This window comes from Ictalurus furcatus, chromosome 20, assembly GCF_023375685.1.
Source record: "Ictalurus furcatus strain D&B chromosome 20, Billie_1.0, whole genome shotgun sequence".
Lineage (NCBI taxonomy): Eukaryota > Metazoa > Chordata > Actinopteri > Siluriformes > Ictaluridae > Ictalurus > Ictalurus furcatus.
The window spans coordinates 15,398,287-15,417,730 of NC_071274.1; the positions used below are offsets into that span (position 1 = coordinate 15,398,287).

General features: G+C 36.2%; 1 protein-coding gene across 1 annotated transcript in view; it reads left to right on the top strand.

Annotated features, from left to right (window-relative positions):
- The window catches only part of sema6ba (sema domain, transmembrane domain (TM), and cytoplasmic domain, (semaphorin) 6Ba), a 72,876-nt gene that overhangs the window by 16,737 nt on the left and 36,695 nt on the right, over window positions 1-19,444 (top strand). Inside the window, exons 5-9 of the mRNA XM_053651027.1 lie at window positions 11,059-11,157; window positions 13,063-13,153; window positions 13,321-13,440; window positions 16,144-16,232; window positions 16,424-16,641. Of these exons, the coding sequence (XP_053507002.1) occupies window positions 11,059-11,157; window positions 13,063-13,153; window positions 13,321-13,440; window positions 16,144-16,232; window positions 16,424-16,641 (617 nt within the window). The remainder of the gene's footprint in view (window positions 1-11,058; window positions 11,158-13,062; window positions 13,154-13,320; window positions 13,441-16,143; window positions 16,233-16,423; window positions 16,642-19,444) is intronic.

The window sequence follows — 19,444 nt, forward strand, 5'->3', positions numbered from 1 at the left end:
TTCAGAATAGCAGAACTCCTGACATGTTGATATGCAGCAGTGGCTGGCCTATAGCCTATATAGTGACTATAAAGTGTTATTTTCTGTTGCTAGTTAATTGATCAGTTGTGCTGATGTTGACTAGAAAAAAATGAGAAATAGAAAATATATAAGCAGTCTTCATTGGGGCCCGAAATTCTGATGCCAATAGCAACTGTTTTTATTTCATTAGTAAATTACATTTCTCATTATTCTTCACTGACAGCATGGTGGCACAGTAGGTAGTGTAACAGCCTCACAGCTCCTGTATCCCCAGCTCGATCCTGAACTCAGGTTACTTTCTTTCTGAACACGGGCCTACTTTCTCGTCCGGTTTCCTCCCACCTCCCAAAAATATGTCAGCAGGTGAACTGGCTAAGATAAATTATCATAGGTACATCCTTGCTTGACTGTTAAGGCTCTGGGTTACTGATCGGAAGGTCGGTGGTTCCCACCGGTCCCAGGTGCATTCCCACCTCAGTGTTCCTAGGCTCTTGATCCACCCTGATCCTGACCAGGGTAAAGCAGTTACTGAAAGTGAATGAGAGAGATTATTCTTCACTAATATATGTAAAAAGGCTGGCTATTTTTTTTAGTGAATCATTAATTGGGTCAATACTGGAACTGTTGTTACTCTTTATTGGTGAACATTAGATCTAGTCAATATCATAATGTTAACAGTGTGTTAGAAACTTCTGTTTGATACCATTCAAATGAAATAATTTAAAAAAATATCTTTCCAAAGGAGCAAATAGTCTGTGAATAAACAAAAATGTAAATAAAAGGGATATATTTTGAAAATTATGATTTTTTTCAAGGATAAAATGAGATTTCTGATTAATGCAGTACTTGTGGTTATAATCAGAATTAATCATAATGATCAGAAATGATGAAGTTTGAATATGTTAAGACACAAAGTAGCAGGTCTTGTGGGGTGTTCCCAGCATGCAGTGGTTAGTACCTACCAAAAGTGGTCATAGCACCCAAGGCTCATTGCTGTGCGTGGGGAGCGAAGGCTAGCCTGTCTGGTCCGATCTCACAGAAGAGCTACTGTAGCGCAAATTGCTGAAAAAGTTCATGCTGGCTATAATAGAAAGGTGTCAGAACAGACATCACACCATGCTGTGTATGGGGTAGCCCCAGCCCCCTTCATTGCAACACTATTCCTGAATGGCACTGTCATCTTTCAGCAGGATAATGCGTCCTATCACACTGCAAAAATTGTTCAGGAATGGTTTGAGGAACATGACAAAGGGTTCAAGGTGATGACTTGGCCTCCAAATTCCCCAGATCTCAATCTGATCAAACATCTGTGGGATGTGCTAGACAAATAAGTTCGATGAATGGTGGCCCCACCTCGGAACTTACAGGACTTAAATGATCTGCTGCTAACATCTTGATGCCAGGTCTTGTGGAGGCCATGCCTTGAACGTTCAGAGCTGTTTTGGTGGCACAAGTAGGACCTACACAATATTAGGCAGGTGGTTTTGATGTTATGGATGATTGGTGTACATTTTAAATGGAATTTTCAGGACTTTAGACGGTTAAAATGTCATTCAAAATAGAAAATGCTACATGGGTAATTTCACAGTCTAGTAATTATACACCAGCAAAAAAAGGTTCGTCAGTAAAGTTAGATCTGTTTATCAAGTTTCATTCTTTTTATATCTTTGATTTAATAAAAGTGTGCTGATTGATTTCAGTATTGAATGCCACTGTCATGTCATATGACAGCATCAACCTTTTCATTTTTGAACTACATACAGATATGCAGCATGTACACTTATTATCAAATCCTCACAAAATGTAGTCTTTTGATTTTGGAAACTTCCAGAGATGATCCTCATTTCCTGTCTCTAACCCCTGACTGTAAAAATCATGTGTGATTGCATCAGGATGCTGGTGAATGTCCGCTGGGCTCAAACACATGCTCGGTTTGTTCTCTTTGATCTTCGCCAGACAAATCACTCCTTCTCCTCAAGTTCAGAGGCTAATTGCGGTAGACTGGCCTTTCCTTAGTACAGGAAGTGGAGCTAGCAGGGTTTCATACAGGTGCATTTCAAGGGGATTGATAGGATTGATTTCATTGAGGATTGATGTCCAACCGGGGTTGTGTATTATTTTTCCGCAAGAGCTAGCTTACAAATGAGACTTGTCTCTAACGCATACTGATAGTCCTCCCTGTTACAACTCCCAGCAACACACAAACACACACACACACACACACACACTCCTGACACTTCAGATACACACCTGCATGCTGCTCACTCATTATACTCCTGTTTTTTTGTTACCTTTTTGTCAAATTCAACCCCCCTTCTGTGCTTTTCATCCTTTCTGTCCATCCATTGCTGTGTCTAATTCTCTCTAGATCTCACTCTGTGACAGTAATGTTTGTTCTCACTGTTTTCTTGAAAAGTCCTCATTCTTTTCTCGGACTATTCATCATGAGCCTGAAAGAGCAGAAAGCATAACATTAGAGACAGAGAAAGAAAGCAACACAGAGACACACGTCTGTTTCCATGAATTCTTCCCGCTGCTAATTTGACTACGTAATTGTATGTGAAGTTTGACATACCACGCTACCACACTGACCTTGAGATCTTTGGGAGTCGATAGAGACAATGTTGAGAAAATGAGACCGTGAGCATCAAGTTGTCTGTGGTATGTTTATGGTATATCAGAGAAAATCCAAAATCCTGTTTAGGCCAATTAAGACATAGGTAAGATAATGATACGGTAAGATAAGGTAAATGTCTATTAGAGGCATCAGCTACACACACACAAACAAAGTATGTAATCTAACATAGGGAATGGGTTGTATTCTAGTGGATTTTAGAGCAGACAGCAGCACATCTGTTGATTCTGAAATTATGTACAGTACTGTGCAAAAGTCTTAGACACATGCAAATAAATACTGTAGAGGAAAGCTGCCTTCAAAAATAATGAAATTAAATGTTTCTACGTTAAAAAAAACAAAACAATAAAGAGCAGTAAACAGTACTAAAGGAAACAAAGTCAATATTTGTTGTGCCGACCATTTGCTTAAAAAAAAAGTGTAGGCTCAGGTACAATTTGTGCAGTTGTATAAAAAAAATTAGCTGGAAAGTTTTATTGAGCATCTTGCAGAGCCAGCCACAGTTCTTCTGGAGTCTCTGACTGTTACAATTGCTTCCTATTTTTTGCAGGAAAACCCAGCAGCCTTCATTATATTTTTTGTCTGAAAAGTCTCTTACGTAATATTCTGCTTTCTTTACGAACATACAAACATTTTTTGTAAAAATTTAATTTTGTACTGGAAATATATACAAAAAACTTTGGGTGCCTAAGACTTTGGCACGGTACTGTATATTTGTTTAAAAGTGTTCACATTATTGGTCATTTTTTATCTTTTCAATTACTGGTTAACTGGCATGGTACAGTAATATGTTAGAAACAAAAGACACATTAAAACTGATTCATAGGTTCTGTCCTTATACAGGAGGTGTAGTTGATTTTCTGTAACCCTGTGCTCCTATCTGCAATGTCATGACAAGAAAGTTGTCAAAAGGTTGTTATTGTTGTTTTTCAGCGAGACTTAGGGATTTACAGTGGTGCTTTTTCTATATATTTTCTAGATATCTGCATAAATCTAAAATCTAATTTAAAACATCAGATTTTCACACAAGTCCTAAAAGTAGACAAAGAGAACCCAATTAAAGAAATGAAACAAAAATTATACTTGGTCTTGATCCAATATTATAGATCTGTGAGTGGCAGAAGTGTACCAGAAGTGTATTGCGGCACAAACAAAGGAGATATCTGAGGAAAAGGTTACAAAACCATCTCTAAGGAGTTTGGACTCCACCAATCCACAGTCAGATGGACTGTGTACAAATTGAGGAAGTTCAAGACCAGGAGTGGTTGATCAACAAAAATCACTCCAAGAGCAAGACTCCTGTAATAGTTCACGAGGTCACAAAGCTACCCAGGGTAACTTCTAAGCAACTAAAGGCCTCTCTCACATTGGCTAATGTTAATGTTCATCAATCCACCATCAGGAGAACACTGAACAACAGTGGTGTGCATGGCAGGGTTGGAAGTAGAAATTCACTGCTCTCTAAAAACAACATTGCTGCCCTTGTGCAGTTTGCTAAATATCACGTGGACAAGGCAAAAGTCTATTGATAAAATGTTTTGTGGATGGATGAGCCCAAAATAGAACTTTTTGGTTTAAATGAGAAGTGTTATGTTTGGAGAAAGGAAAACACTGCATTCCAGCATAAGAACCCATCTGTGAAACATGGTGGTGGTAGTATCATGGATTGGGCCTGTGTTGCTGCATCTGGACCAGGACGACTTGCCATCATTGATGGAACAATAATTTCTGAAATATACCAGCGAATTCTAAAGGAAAATATCAGGACATCTGTCCGTGATCTGAATCTCAAGAGAAAATGGGTCATGCAGCAAGACAAAGACCGTAAGCACACAAGTTGTTCTACCAAAGTTGTTCTACCTTAGGTTGTTCTACCTAAGCACACAAGTTGTTCCTCTTGTTCTACCAAGTTGGTCTGTTTTGGAATGGCCAAGTCAAAGTTCTGACCTTCATGTGAAGAAACCCATCGACATCCCAGAGTTGAAGCTGTTCTGTACTGAGGAATGAGCTAAAATTCCTCCAAGCCGATGTGCAGGACTGATCAACAGTTACCGATAATGTTTAGTTGCAGTTATTGCTGCACAAGGGGGTCACACCAGATACTGAAATCAAAGGTTCACATACTTTTGCCACTCACAGATATGTAATATTGGATTATTTTCCTCAATAAAAAAATGACAGTGTATAATATTTTTGTCTCATTTCTTTAATTGGGTTCCCTTTATCTACTTAGGACTTGTGTGAAAATCTGATGATGTTTTAGGTCATATTTATGCAGAAATGTCGAATATTCTAAAGGGTTCACAAACTTTCAAGTGCCACTGTATGCTGAGCTAAAGCGGACCTTAGTGATGTAAAGGGGTTGGGGTGAGGTGGTGACTACCAGTGTGTTTATACCGTTCTTTTTTCTCCAGCATGAAACACTATCTTACTGCTAAAAAGTCAGCTTGGTCTGACCAGCTACCAGCTGCCAAAACACAGACCATCTTTGCCAGATGGTAAATTATGTGTTCATAAATGTTCAAGATTTTCAAATTTTCTCTGTTGTTATTTTCTTTAGAATAACCTCCTCTACAACATAGCAGAGTAGCAATAATTCAGGAACTGTTTCCTTTCTTCTAGCACTTACCAGCTTGGTCTGTGTTTTGGCAGATGGTATATAGTCAGACCAAGCTGGATTTTTCACCAGGGCTGTATTTTTGTTTTTATTTACTCCTAATCGTAGCTCAACGGATCAGTGCGTGATACTCACTGTGCTGCTATAGGCTTTTTATTGTACTCCCCCAAAAACTGCTGCTTTTACCATACATAGGGGACTATTTTTGCCAGCAGAATGCCAGTTGTGCTTATGTCAGTGGATGTTCGTTGACGTCCACTTCTCGGTCGGTCCGCAACACTTGCAGTCTTTTTGAATTTGTTAATAAGTTTGGCAGCAATATCGTATGTGATGAGCTCGCCATGTTTCCCGTTAAAATCCACAACCTTGTGACAGCTTCCCGATCCAGCTGTGAGTCTGATTTCAATACGTTCTTCTTTTGTCAAAGGCGTTCTTAAAGACTATCTGAAAAAATATATATAATCTAAAATATTTTGGAAGGCATTTTCCTAAAAAGTGTATATTTCCCCTATGTATAGAGACTTCTGGGACACCCTGTAGATGGTATTAATCTTAATTAATTAAGCTCTTAAGTTATTTTCACTGCACAAACGCGATGTATGCTATATATATATATATATATTTAAAAACTATTTTCCACAGAAATAAATCAAAAACAAGACATCACATGTTTAGCAGGAAGACATTTGAACACAGAGTAAAATGCATTAATATATCCATTTGTATTTAAATACTGTATATACCCAGTATAACCATGCATAATTAATAAGACTGCTTATTTAACCAGAGTCACAGCACAGCACCTGCATTACTGGTGCCCCGTGTGAGGAAGAGCAGTTCACAGTTTAGTGCAGACCTTCAGTGTGCTCTCTGAATAATACCTAGCAAAGGCGGTGATTTTCCTGAATACTAACTTTACCCATATAAACTACTGTGGCACAACTAATCTCAAGTTTCCTTTACAAAATGTATTTCTGTGTTTAAAATACAAGATACTTTCATTTCTTTGGCTATGTTATTTGTTTGCCCCCCACCCCGCCCCACACACACAGAGGGAACTGTCTTCCCTGATGCCAGTGCTTTCTCAGTAATTGCACTGGCAATTAAATTCTTTTGGCTACTTTACCCTAGTGGAAACATTCTCATAAAGGGGATTGAAATTCAATATTCTAGCTTGTGTTGCAAACACACACATGTGCTCCTCTATCTTTCTATGTCTGTTTATTCTGGTCTTTCAACCTCATGTAGAAGAATCTGATACACACAGAGACACACATTTTTCATTGCAATCTCCTTCTTCAGCAGAATACAAATGGTCCCCGAGCCCTGCACATACACATATCTTAATAAGACACACAAACCCACAGACACACAAAGACACCTAGAAGCACAAACTGTAGCACTATTATAATCTGGTTGAAGGGACAAAGTTTACCCCATCCACTTTGATTGACTCATAATCCCTTGTCAGCAAAACAGACAAAAACTAGCATACAAATCTCAATAAAAGCATTGGATGTGTTGAAGAGCGGACCGTTCTATTAAAGGTGATCAATAACTGATATTACACAAAGGACATGTGTGGGTGGAATATGAACACTTTTGCATAGTGTGATGTGAAGAAAAGAAAGTAAAATGACTTGCATATTACGACAGAATATGTAAGCGACTATGTGTGTACACACTGAGGGGCATAAAATACAGCATAATTACTTCACTTTTTATCCTTTTCTCTAGTTGACCACTACTTTATTCTCTCTGGATTTTTTATTCTTGTCCAATTTTCATTCTGCAAGATCATGAGAGAGAGAAAAAGAGAGAGAATGAGAGAGAGAGAGAGCAGAAGCTGTGCGAGTGGGATTTGACCCATTGCCAGACAGCACAGGTGGCGCTTTGTCAATGATGTGTCAGGAGGGACAAAGCAAATGAGAAAGAAGACGAAGAAAGGAAGAAAGTGGGGAATTAGACAGAATCATTCTCTAGAGAGAAAGAGGGAGAAGACAGAGAGAGAAAAATAGCATAGAAACGTAGTATAGAACCCTGCATGAGGAGATAAAGTATGCAGATACCAGTAGAGGACCAGTACACCTCAGGGACTGACTATTAATGAAGGGTTAAAAGGACATTCACAGTAATGATGATGATTTCACACTGAACTGGAAATCTATGTTTTGATTTAAACAAGCTTCTTGGGTTGGGACTTATCTGAACCTCAAGTGATATCGTCTGTTGACATAGAGCCTATGTTTGTGTCCTACAATTACGGCACATTGATTTCCTGTAGATTTATAAAACGCAAAGCAAGAGCTCACAGCCCTGAGTGTAATGGGTCCATTGTTCTTTGGTTGTGGTTTTCTATTTATTGCTTGTAATGTACACTGCCCTCCACTAATATTGGCACGCTTGGTAAATATGAGCAAAGATGGCTGTGAAAAATTGTCTTTATGGGTTAACATTTTGCTCTTTTGTTCAACAAATTCACAAAAAAAACTCTGCTTTCATGGATATCAACAATTACAAACAAAACACATGTTTATCAACAAAAATATTTGTTAGATATAGGTGTGCAACAATTATTGGCACCCTTTTAGTCAATACTTTGTGCTACCTCTGAGTCTTCTCCTATAATGCCTGATGAGGTTGGAGAATACATGGCAAGGGATCTAAGACCATTCCTCCATACAGAATCTCTCCAGATCCTTCACATTTCGAGGTCCACACTGGTGGACTCTCCGCTTCAGTTCACCCCTACAAGTTTTCTATGGGGTTCAATCAGGGGACTGGGATGGCCATGGCAGGACCTTGATTTTGTGGTCAGAAACCATTTTTGTGTTGATTTTGATGTATGTTTTGGATCATTGTCCTGCTGGAAAATCCAACTACGGCCCATTTTAAGCTTTATGGCAGAGGCAGTCAGGTTTTCATTTAATATCTGCAGATATTTGATAGAATCCATAATGCCATGTATCCTAACAAAATGTCCAGGTCCTCTGGCAGAAAAACAGCCCTAAACACATTAAAGGGCCACCACCATAATTTAACCGTGGACATGAGGTACTTTTCCATATGGCTACCTCTCTGTGTGCGCCAAAACCACCTCTGGTGTTTATTGCCAAAAAGCTCTATTTTGGTTTCATCTGACCATAGAACCCATTAGATGTTCCAGTAGTGTCTGGCAAACTGAAGACGCATGAGTTTGTTTTTGGATGAGAGTAGAGGCTTTTTTCTTGAAACCCTTCCAAACAACTTGTGGTGATGTAGGTTAATTCAAATTGTAGTTTTGGAGACTTTCTGACCCCAAGACGCAACTAACTTCTGCAATTCTCCAGCTGTGATCCTTGGAGATTTTTTGGACACTCAAACCATCCTCTTCACAGTGTGTTGAGACAATATAGACAAACGTCCAAATCCAGGTTGATTCATAACATTTCCAGTTGACTGGAACTTCTTAATTATTACCCTGATGGTGGAAATTGTCATTTTCAATGCTTGTGCTATTTTCTTATAGCCACTTCCCATTGTGTGAAGCTCAACAACCTTTTGCAGCTATATTCCTTGGTCTTACCGATTGTTATAAATGACTAAGGGAATTTGGCCTGTGTGTTACCTCATATTTATAACCCTGTGAAATACGAAGTAATGGTTGAACAATTTTCTGTTCTGAGTCACCCAGGTGTACAAGATATATATATATATATATATATATATATATATATATATATATATATATATATATATATATATATATATATATATATATATTATTGGGAATATACAAATATATTTTTCTCATATGAATTCATAGGGGTGCCAATAATTGTTGCACACCTATATTTAACAAATATATTTTTTGATAAACCTGTGTTTTGTTTTCAATTGTTGATATCCATGAATGCAGAGTATTTTTGTGAATTGTTCTAACAAAATATCAAAAGGTCAAACAATAAAGACAATTTTACACAGGCTTCTTTGCTCATATTTACCCAGGGTGCCAATATTAGTGTGGGGCACTGTACATAGAAAAACGTTTGAACAAGAGAAGGATTTGGTGGGAATTGCTTGCTTAGTGGATATTTTTTCAGTGTATTCCAAAAGGCTGAACATGCATCCAAAACGTTTGTTTATTTATTACGAAATTCAAACAAAACTTGACTTAGGTCAAAGTGAACAACACTATGTTTGGTGGAAACACGGCACTGCTCATCACCCTGAGAAGACCACACCCACAGTGAAGTATGGTGGTAGTAGCATGTTGTAGGGATTCTTCATCAGCAGGGACTCAAACTGAATGTGGTGGGAGTGATGCAGCATGAGGCGCAAGTCAAGTGCCACAGCCTCTCTCAGGTGCATGATTTTTGTATAACAGCATGGTCTGAGGTGTGTTACACCACTTATACCACAATATATAATTTATTAAAGCAAGACTGGTCAAACATTTTGAAGGTTTATAGTTAATATAGTTACATTATAGCTGCGATAAACAGTCATTCTTCACCAGCCTCTCTCTCTCTCTCACTCACACACAACTAAACATCTCGGAACAAAAAACTTCACCACATCAATGATTATAAGATTAACTTCGTTAAACAACAACCCATTTTTAAATCTGTTTATTACTAGTCTTAGATTATGTGGCGCGTCCACCGTACAAGTCCCAGTGTATGAGCTGTTACTATGGAAACAATAACAAAACGAACGTGTTAATTTGAACATTCATGTTATAACCTGTGCCCTTATAGATGTGTATGTATGTATGTATGTATGTATGTATGTATATATTGTTTTTACATTATTAATAGCATAAATATTGTTATTGTTTTGCTCTGCTTGTATATATTGTTTTTACATGGTAGCATGTCTGCTCTTAACAATCACAGTGTTTCTTTTGCCATCTTTTAATAACTAACACTCCTATTGCCTCAGTTAATGTGGTTTTTGAGACTTTTTGTGGTACTGTCTCTTTTGCTTTGGTACATTTACGTACGTTTTTTTCACATATTGATTAAAAGAACATGTTGACTACATCTGTTTTACAGTGCATTTGATGTGTTTATGTGAATGTAATGTACTGATTGTGAATTGAATTGATGAATGTGGTATGTCTTATGAATAAGAGCTTTTTATATGCACTGAAACTCTATCAGGAAAGAGAAATATCCGTTCAGTCAAACACACACACACGCCAAGCATATGTAACAGCAAACCAGTGCTCAGAACTTCACCTTATTGCCCCAGAACATCTGCCCTCAGTGTCAGCCCTGCTGAGCTCTGCTACACCATGAGGCCAAGCCAAAGTCAATGGACAAAGAGAAGTGTGTGTCCCAGCATGGAGCTACACAGTGGGGCTCTTCTGCAGTGCTTTTTGATAAATACACATAACTTCTTCAAAGGGGTTCACAGGTGCCTTTCAAATTCTTTAGTAACCTCCTGGGTTGCTTTAATTTTACAGTTTTTCTAATGAGAGTTCAAATTCTTAATTACCTCCATTAACATCAAAAGCAGACATGCACCATTAATGTTCTTGAATATTGTCTAGGAATGTTTCAAAATGTGGAGGAAGTTGTTTGAGTGTGAACTATGATGAGTGATTGATCATGAGCCATGTGGTGGAGCTACACAGTAAGGCCTATTCATGCATTAAGCAAACAACTGGAGGTGCTACTAAGAAAAACGACCTTGTTTAAATATCTGCATGCATGTAGTCTCATCCATCTCATCCACGTTTGCTTTCCTCATGAAGCCCTCTTTGTTTTCTCTTTCTCTCTGTTGGTCTCTGTCTCTCCAGGAGGAGTGCCGTAACTATATGAAGGTATTGCTGAATCAACATGGCGGCCTTTTTGTGTGTGGGACCAACGCCTTCAACCCGCTGTGCGCCAATTACACTGTGAGTGGCTCCATAGCGCCTCAGGAACAGCTGAATACTATCCATACTGGCGTCTCACTGAGCAAATATGTGGCTGCATTGAGAATTTAATGGGTATATTTAGTCCAGTATTAAGTCAAGGGTTCTCAAACATGCAACATAAAAATCAAATTCACAGACACTTTTATGACCTCACTGCACATTTATTTAACAATCATAAATCGGCGATTCAAATATGATACACAATAGATAAATGTGTACCATTATATTTATTTATTTATTTATTATAACTATTAAAGCTTTTAACTTCTGAACTTTCCTCGCACAGAACCCAAACTAGTTATGCTATGTTAAAATATATGTTCAAAACATTTTGTGTCATGTAAACAGCCCTTTCTTGACTATTATTAAAACGTCAGTTAGATTACAATATTAGAATATTAATTAGATTAATTAGATAGATAATTAGATTATTATTCATACTTGTTTTTAAATTTAGATTCAGCTAAGTGACCAATCAGTTACACTTACTATAACTGGAATAATTAAATTTGTCCTGATCTTGTAAAGAATTTGTATGATCTCATGAACATGTGTGAGTAAATCTTATTTGATTTCATACATATGAAGTTGAAAGAAAAGAGCCACTACCCACACTTCATAACATTTCCCTTCAATACATTTTATATGAATAGAGTGATGCGAATTTCTAAGAATTTGCAAATATAAAACAATAACATATATAAAGAATATATAAAGAACATGATACGTTGAGTTGATTATTTTCCCATAATGTCTCATTCTGAACTGTTTTATTCCTCTTACACCACAGCAATTTGCCAACACCAACATTTTTATTTATTAAATAATGATGTTGTACGTTTTTATCTGTTTATAGTTACATTTTAAGAAATTAAGCTTGTTGTTGAGCAAGAAACCAAATCTCTTGGTCCAAACAACTTTACCTCTGACTGTTACACTGGAAACCCCTTCCTAAAAGGCTACATAAACATCTCCTCACAGAAAATGTCACCATAACACCTTCTGACCAATCAGATTTGAGAACTTGACAGCACTGTGATGTAACATCTTTGCTAGTAGTTATTGATGATTTATTTATTTATGATGAATTATTAAAAAAATAAATTATTTATTTATTTATTTATGAGTTATTAATGATCTCTACCACAAAAACATAATTATAAAAATGATAGTAATAATAAAATATCAGACCCCTTAGTTATATGTCATGGATCCTTGGGGTCCTGAGACACCACAATCATAAGTATAGTGAGATTTTTATCAGATTTTTTTTTTTTTTTTAATGAGGTTTATATTAAAATCATTGTTTTCCTCAATTGAAATGCTTTCTGATTTACTGGTGGAAAAAAAAATATTTTTTTGATCATCTCAGCTAAAAAAGAAAAAGCACATTTTCTGACCTGGTGCTTTATATGTGTGTGTGTATATATATATATATATATATATATATATATATATATATATATATATATATATATATATAAAAGCTGCTTATATTTCCTTAGTCAAAGCTTACACCAAAACAGTTCTGTTATTTGTGTTCCATAAAATAGCATAAAACTCAATCCTCGTTCAAGGGGTCCAAGCATCTGTATTGATAGGCTGTGAAAAGATAAATAAAATATTGCATGTACAGTGTTTTAGTCAGTCAGTCAGTAGATGAGTTGTCAGTATGAGGTATGATGTCAGATATTCGAGATTATTTATAGACCTCTTCCCTCTCAATTCCCAATTTCCCACCACCTGGAGATATGGTAGTTGCTCTGGGAAATGGGGTGTGACGTGTATGTGGTTGCTGCAACCGTCAACAAGTGAGTGTTATTTATGGCTCCCAATATGTGTTTCTGTCTCTCTGTGTGTGTGTGTGTGCATTCATGTGTGCAGAGAGACACTCTGGAAATGGTAGGAGAGCCAATCAGTGGAATGGCCAGGTGTCCATATGATCCCAAACATGCCAATGTGGCCCTCTTTGCAGGTTTGTACACACAGTTTTTAATTGTGTCAAAGGACACTGTGGAAATTGATTTGGGGAGGGGGGTGTAACATTCCTATAGTCTTGTATGGAGTGTTATTGATGTGAAACGCACTATGCTACCCTTGCGATTTTTCCCTTATCTCTTGGCCTTTTCGCCTTTGACCCAGAGGGTAACCTGTTTACTGGTACGGTGACGGATTTCCTCGCTATCGACGCTGTCATCTACCGGAGTTTGGGAGATAGCCCTGCTCTCCGCACGATCAAACACGATTCCAAGTGGTTTCGAGGTATATCAGCTGATTACCGTATTGATTATTTTGTGACCTGGATAGATCGATTGCTTGTCAATGGTCGATACTCATTTACATAATCATTTACACTTTTTCAGATCAAACAGATAAAAGGAAGATAATGAAATGTTTTTGCTGTTTCTAAAAAATGACACAAATGCACATGTGACAGACCAGACATAAATCTCCTTTAGAGAAAGTAATAATCATAAAGAAATAGAAATAAAACATGAAATAGGAAAATATCCAACATCTTTGTTACATCTCCAAAGTTCATTATCTTCAGCACATCATTTAACTAATGATTATAATTCTTAAGTTATTAATAAATGACATGTTGTGTGTTTTTCCGTTAATCAAATTTAACAACTTAGTTCCTGTTATAATTTACATTATAGCTGCTACAAACCATCATTCCTCATCAGCTTTTCTTATTTTTGTCTCTTAATACTCTTATGCATATGAAAGCACATATAAATATACATTTTGTAGATTGCTGGATATGTGATATGATAATTGTAAGAAAAATCAAGAGTAGCAGCCTTTTTATCCAAGTTATGTATAGATGGTTAATAAGGGCCCTTTGGAGTCTCCAAAAAGTTTTGATTAAAAAAAAACCATGTACATATCCTTAGAAAAACATGTGTAAAATATTCATTTTATTTGGTATTGTTATCAAATTTGAACTTGGACTAGGATAGACTTCATTCTGTAGTCTGCATGCCTCTGTATGCAAAAAAATAAAATTAAAATCAGGCGGAAAAAAAACACTTCCGTTTCAGACTGTTCAAACCTCTATTACTGTATACTAGTAGAACTTACAGTGATTCTGACATAAAGGAGACATTTTGTATGTCTCCTTTATTTAACACACCTGATTCAGATCATCAGCTTGTTAGGAGAGAGATTCATGAACTGAGCTGAGTGTGTCAGGCATCAGAGACATGCAAAATGTGCAGTGATGTGTGTCCCCAGGACCAGGATTGTAAACCACTGCTTTAGGGGAATAAAAGCAAAAATAGAACTTGTTTTATGCTCTGCAGCATTGCTTTGAGGCTTGAAGGTAAAGACACAGATGACCTACTGAGTGAGTTTGTAGTGAAAAAGTTTCAAGGTCTCTTTGAAGCATTCAGAGCCATGAGATTTATTCAAGAAAACAGACCGAGTGTGTACAAAAGATCAGCTCGAGAAGATAGAATGGTAGAGGTTAAGTCCTCACAGCTGCCTCAGCTCACTCTGCACTGTTTCTATACCAAATTTATAAGCTTTAGGCCTTCAACTGTGCTTGACTCTGTTTGCCTCCGTCTTTCTCTTTTCTCCTTCTTTCTCCCTATCTGTGAGAGTTGTGTTGCTGTGCTCCCAGCTAGCAGAGAACGTTATCAGAATGTTGAGTAGTATATCTGATGTAATATAAAAGGTTTATGCTGTATAGTTACAAAAAATTATTTTCTGAAAACTCATAATAATTGTTATAGTGGGGCTCATTTATCAAACTGGATGCAATGGATTTATTTGTAAATCGTTCTTACGTGCATTTGCACAAGGAATTTGGTATCCATGAAAATCCTGAAAAAATGTAACTGACTTCAAATCATTTAATTAGCACGGATTACTGCATTTTTATATATGGAATATATAATATGCGCAGAAAAGTGGGCCAAACGCAAAACGTCAAAATATTAAGCTTTTAATGGTCTTAACAACAAATCATTGGCCAGAAAATTAACAAGAATTAACAAATGCACTCCTGAGACCTCCTGTGCCATTAATTGCTCGTTGACTTTTGCTGCAGTGAACTGTTGGAAGAGAAGCTAGAAACAGGGAAATTCACTTATATAGTCTTCTTGTACGCAAAGGTAAAATCATGATAATGATTCAAATGTAACACATGTCTGGGTGTGAAAATTAAAATAAAGTAAAAATAAAATAAAGCAAATGAATTAAATAAAAATAAAAAGCCATCTGCAAGTTTACCTACAATGCTTAAACATTTAAATAAATCAAAGGGAAAAGTTTCCTTTACTAAGTTACTTTATCTATTTGTTCCATTCTTGCTAATTTCCTGACCAATGTTTTGTTAAGCCCATTAAAAGCTTAATATTTTATTATTTGCTATTGTGAAACCCAGTTGTTTTATTTTATTGGCAGTAATTAAAGAATGTGAAAAATAAAGAAAGAGAGCCAACAAAAAATGCACTAATTAAGACAAATAAAACTAATCATTCAACTGTGACCAAAGAAATGGCGCTATATAAATGGAGGACGGGTCAGTCCATCTACACATAAACAAACATAAACTGCCATAAACAAACACCTCAACTGATGGAAGATATATATATATATATATATATATATATATATATATATATATATAAAAGATTATGAAGTGTGATTTTATGGCAGTGTGTCAAATGAGAATATTTTAACATCCAGTCAGTCACTCTGAGGAACAATGGATTTGGTCATTGATGTAAGAGTACTGATAATAATGACAATACTTGCAGAAAAGCATACTGTGCATTGAGATAGTGAAATCATATTGCCAAATCACTCCATCCTAATATAAATCTAATTTTAATGACTTATTTATACCAGTTCTAGAAAGGCTTCATCCTTTTCTCTGTATGTGTGTGTGTGTGTGTGTGTGTGTGTGTGTTTGCCTGCATGTGTCTGTTTGCTGTCTGTCTGTATTTGTCTTAGAGCCCTACTTTGTGAGTGCAGTAGAGTGGGGTCCTCACATCTACTTCTTCTTCAGAGAGATGGCGATGGAGTTTAATTATTTGGAGAAGGTGAGCAAAAGTAAAACCTGCAGTATTTTAACATTTAACATTTTGCTGAAATTGTACTTTATACCTTTGACTTGTGCGCATATTATGCATGTGCAGATTAAATATTCAAATATTATTACATTGTTACTGTGTGTTTCTGTGTAAGTTCCCATGCATGAATCCATGTCTATCTGTGTGTATGTGTGTTTCAGGTGATGGTGTCCCGTGTGGCACGTGTGTGTAAAGGTGATCTAGGGGGCTCTCAGCGTGTGTTAGAGAAGCAGTGGACGTCATTTCTGAAGGCAAGACTGAACTGCTCTATTCCAGGAGACTCGCACTTCTACTTTAACCTGCTGCAGTCCACCAGTCCAATCATACGCATGCACGGCAGAGACATTATCCTAGGAGTTTTTTCCACTCCTCCCAACAGGTACACACACCAAACCCAGCATAGATTTGGGTTTTTATTATCCACTGTCTGTACATGTAAGTCATTGTCTACATGTGTGTGTGTGTGTGTATATGTGTATGTGTGTGTGTGTGTGTGTGTGTGTGTGTGTGTGTGTGTCTAATGTTATTAGTTCCTTGAGAGTTCTTTTGTATAGTTAGGGATTTTTAACTTTCCTTAATGTCACCTACAAGTAAAATATCTACTAAATTCCTGCTAAAGTATTTACTAAGAAGTACTTGCTAAAATATATAATGAAAATATCTAATAAAACATTTACTAAAAATAAGGTATCTACTAAAATACCTGCCAAAATATCTACCAAAAATCACTGCTAAAAATATTTACTAAAAATAGCTACTAAAATATCTATCAAACATCACTGCTAAAATTTTTGCTAAAAATATATATAAAAAAGACTAAGAATACCTACTAAAACATCTACTAACATCACTGCTAAAATATTTACTAAAGATATATAAAATAGCTACTAAAATAGTAGCTAAAACATCTACCAAAAATCATTGCTAAAAATATTTACTAAAAATAACTACTAAAATATTTACTAAAAATAACTACTAAAATATATACTAAAAATTACTGTTAAAATATCTACTAAAACATCTACCAAAAATCACTGCTAAAAATATTTACTAAAAATATCTACTAAAACATCTACCAAAAATCACTGCTAAAATGTTTACTAAAATAACTACTAAATTATGTACTATATCTACTAATACCTACTAATACCTAATGAAATACATAACTAATTTGTGTAACAGGAATAATTTCCCATTGTATTTATTTTACATCATTATTCATTTCAGTATACATTTTTAAAAGAAATAATTTCATATAATACAGAGACACACTAGCGCGTAATGTAAATAAGAATTTAAATAAGAATACCTAAATATCTTCAGAAATACTACTAAATATATGTTTTGTACACCTACTTTTAATAAATATAAATATATATTACTAAAACTATATATTAAATACTTACCATTTATTACATAGTGACAGTGTATTTATAGAATATATTCTGTCTTATTGGAAATAATTTACCTTTACAAATGTTATTTAAACATTTATTCTAATAAATATGAATATTATTGACAAGGTTATTCATTGCAAATGTTAATGATAAAATGCATTTAAGAGAAAGAGAGAGGGAATGAGGGAAAAAAAAAAGGTTTGTATATCAGAGCATTAACTCTGTAATAACACTCATTTGCTATATTCAGGCCCATTTGAAATAAGAGAACAGTAGATCAGCCACGTGAGCTGAGTGGACAAAATCTCCACTGCGTATTCCACATACCCTTTTCATTTCATACTGACATGGAGTAATTGGTGTACCTTACAAAGACCCAAAATGGCAGACTGACATCTCAACCCACCACAAGTGATCGGTACTTTTACACCAGATTACAATGTCTCCTTGGAAACTAAGAATAATGTTCGGTTCTGGCATGATGCACCAGAATCCCCTTCTGAGAGAGAAATGTATTCAAATGAGCATGAAATAAAGAGAGATACTCTTACACAAAGTGGTTCTATGGCAGTTAAAGGTATAATGTATTGTTTCATAACTATGACATATCTCCCATAGCACTAAAGCAGATGAATGTAGTACTCACAGTGCTGCTGCAAGGAAATGGCTGTGATGTCTCTGTAAAGCAGTTAAGTGATGAGACAGAGAGGAAGACGAGGGACATTCAGTGTTCTGCAGACATGAAATAGCTGTAAGCTGTAGTCGGGGGCTTAGGAAACAGATGAGTCATGCAGGTGGTTTGATTCTGATTGAAGAAAATCAGTCAAGTACATACATTTGAAATTATACAGTAGGTTTCCTTTTTTCTAGTTTTTACCTTACCATTTTATGTTTTTTTTCTTCTTCCTTCTCTAATTTTCTCTTTATTTTCTTCTTCTACTTCATCTTCCTCCCCCTCTCATTTTATTTTTATTGTCTTCTTCTTCTTCTTATTCTTCTTCTTCTACTGCTTCCTCCTCCTGCTCTCATTTTCTCTTTGTCATCTTCTTCCTCTTCCTCCTCCTCTCATTTTCTTTTTTGTCTTCTTCCTCCTCTCATTTCTATTTCTTCTTCTTCTTCTTCTTCCTCCTTTAACGTTCTCTTTATTTTCTTTTTCTCCTCCTCCTCCTTCTTCTTCTTCTTCTTCTTCTACTTCTTCTCCTTTTTTTTCTTCTCTTTATCTTCTCTTTGTCTGCCTCTAGTACAATGAAATACTGCAACAATCACTTAAAAGGCTATTGAGTGCTTACTTAATCAGGGCCAGTTAGAACAAAGCCTGTAGCTTCAACATTTAAATGCCATTCATTCAACAATTAAATCACAACAAGAAAACAAAACCCCACACTTAACTTCTTGCATTTTCAGTAAGATAACATATGCCACAAAGTGCAAGCGAGAGGGACATTGGCATGCTGCAGAGAGCCATGTCATGAGCTATCTTGCCAGACACTAAGGAGCGGAGCCAGTGCACACCCGACTGCAGATGAGGTTTGAGCAGATTGGCAGGGAAGACATACAGAACATGCTTTTTGTTATCTGTGAACAGCACACATTTTGGTTATATTGAGGTTTAGTCAGTGACCAACAGACAGAAACTTCATCTGACTTTTCTGGATGAATGGGCAAAAATCATGCAGCTACTTGTTGAAAAGCTTATTGCCTCAGGGGGGTCAAGCAGTTTTTGGCTTGACCATGAAGGACCATAAGATGAGATGTGCTGCTGCAAATGCACATTTATATCCTTTG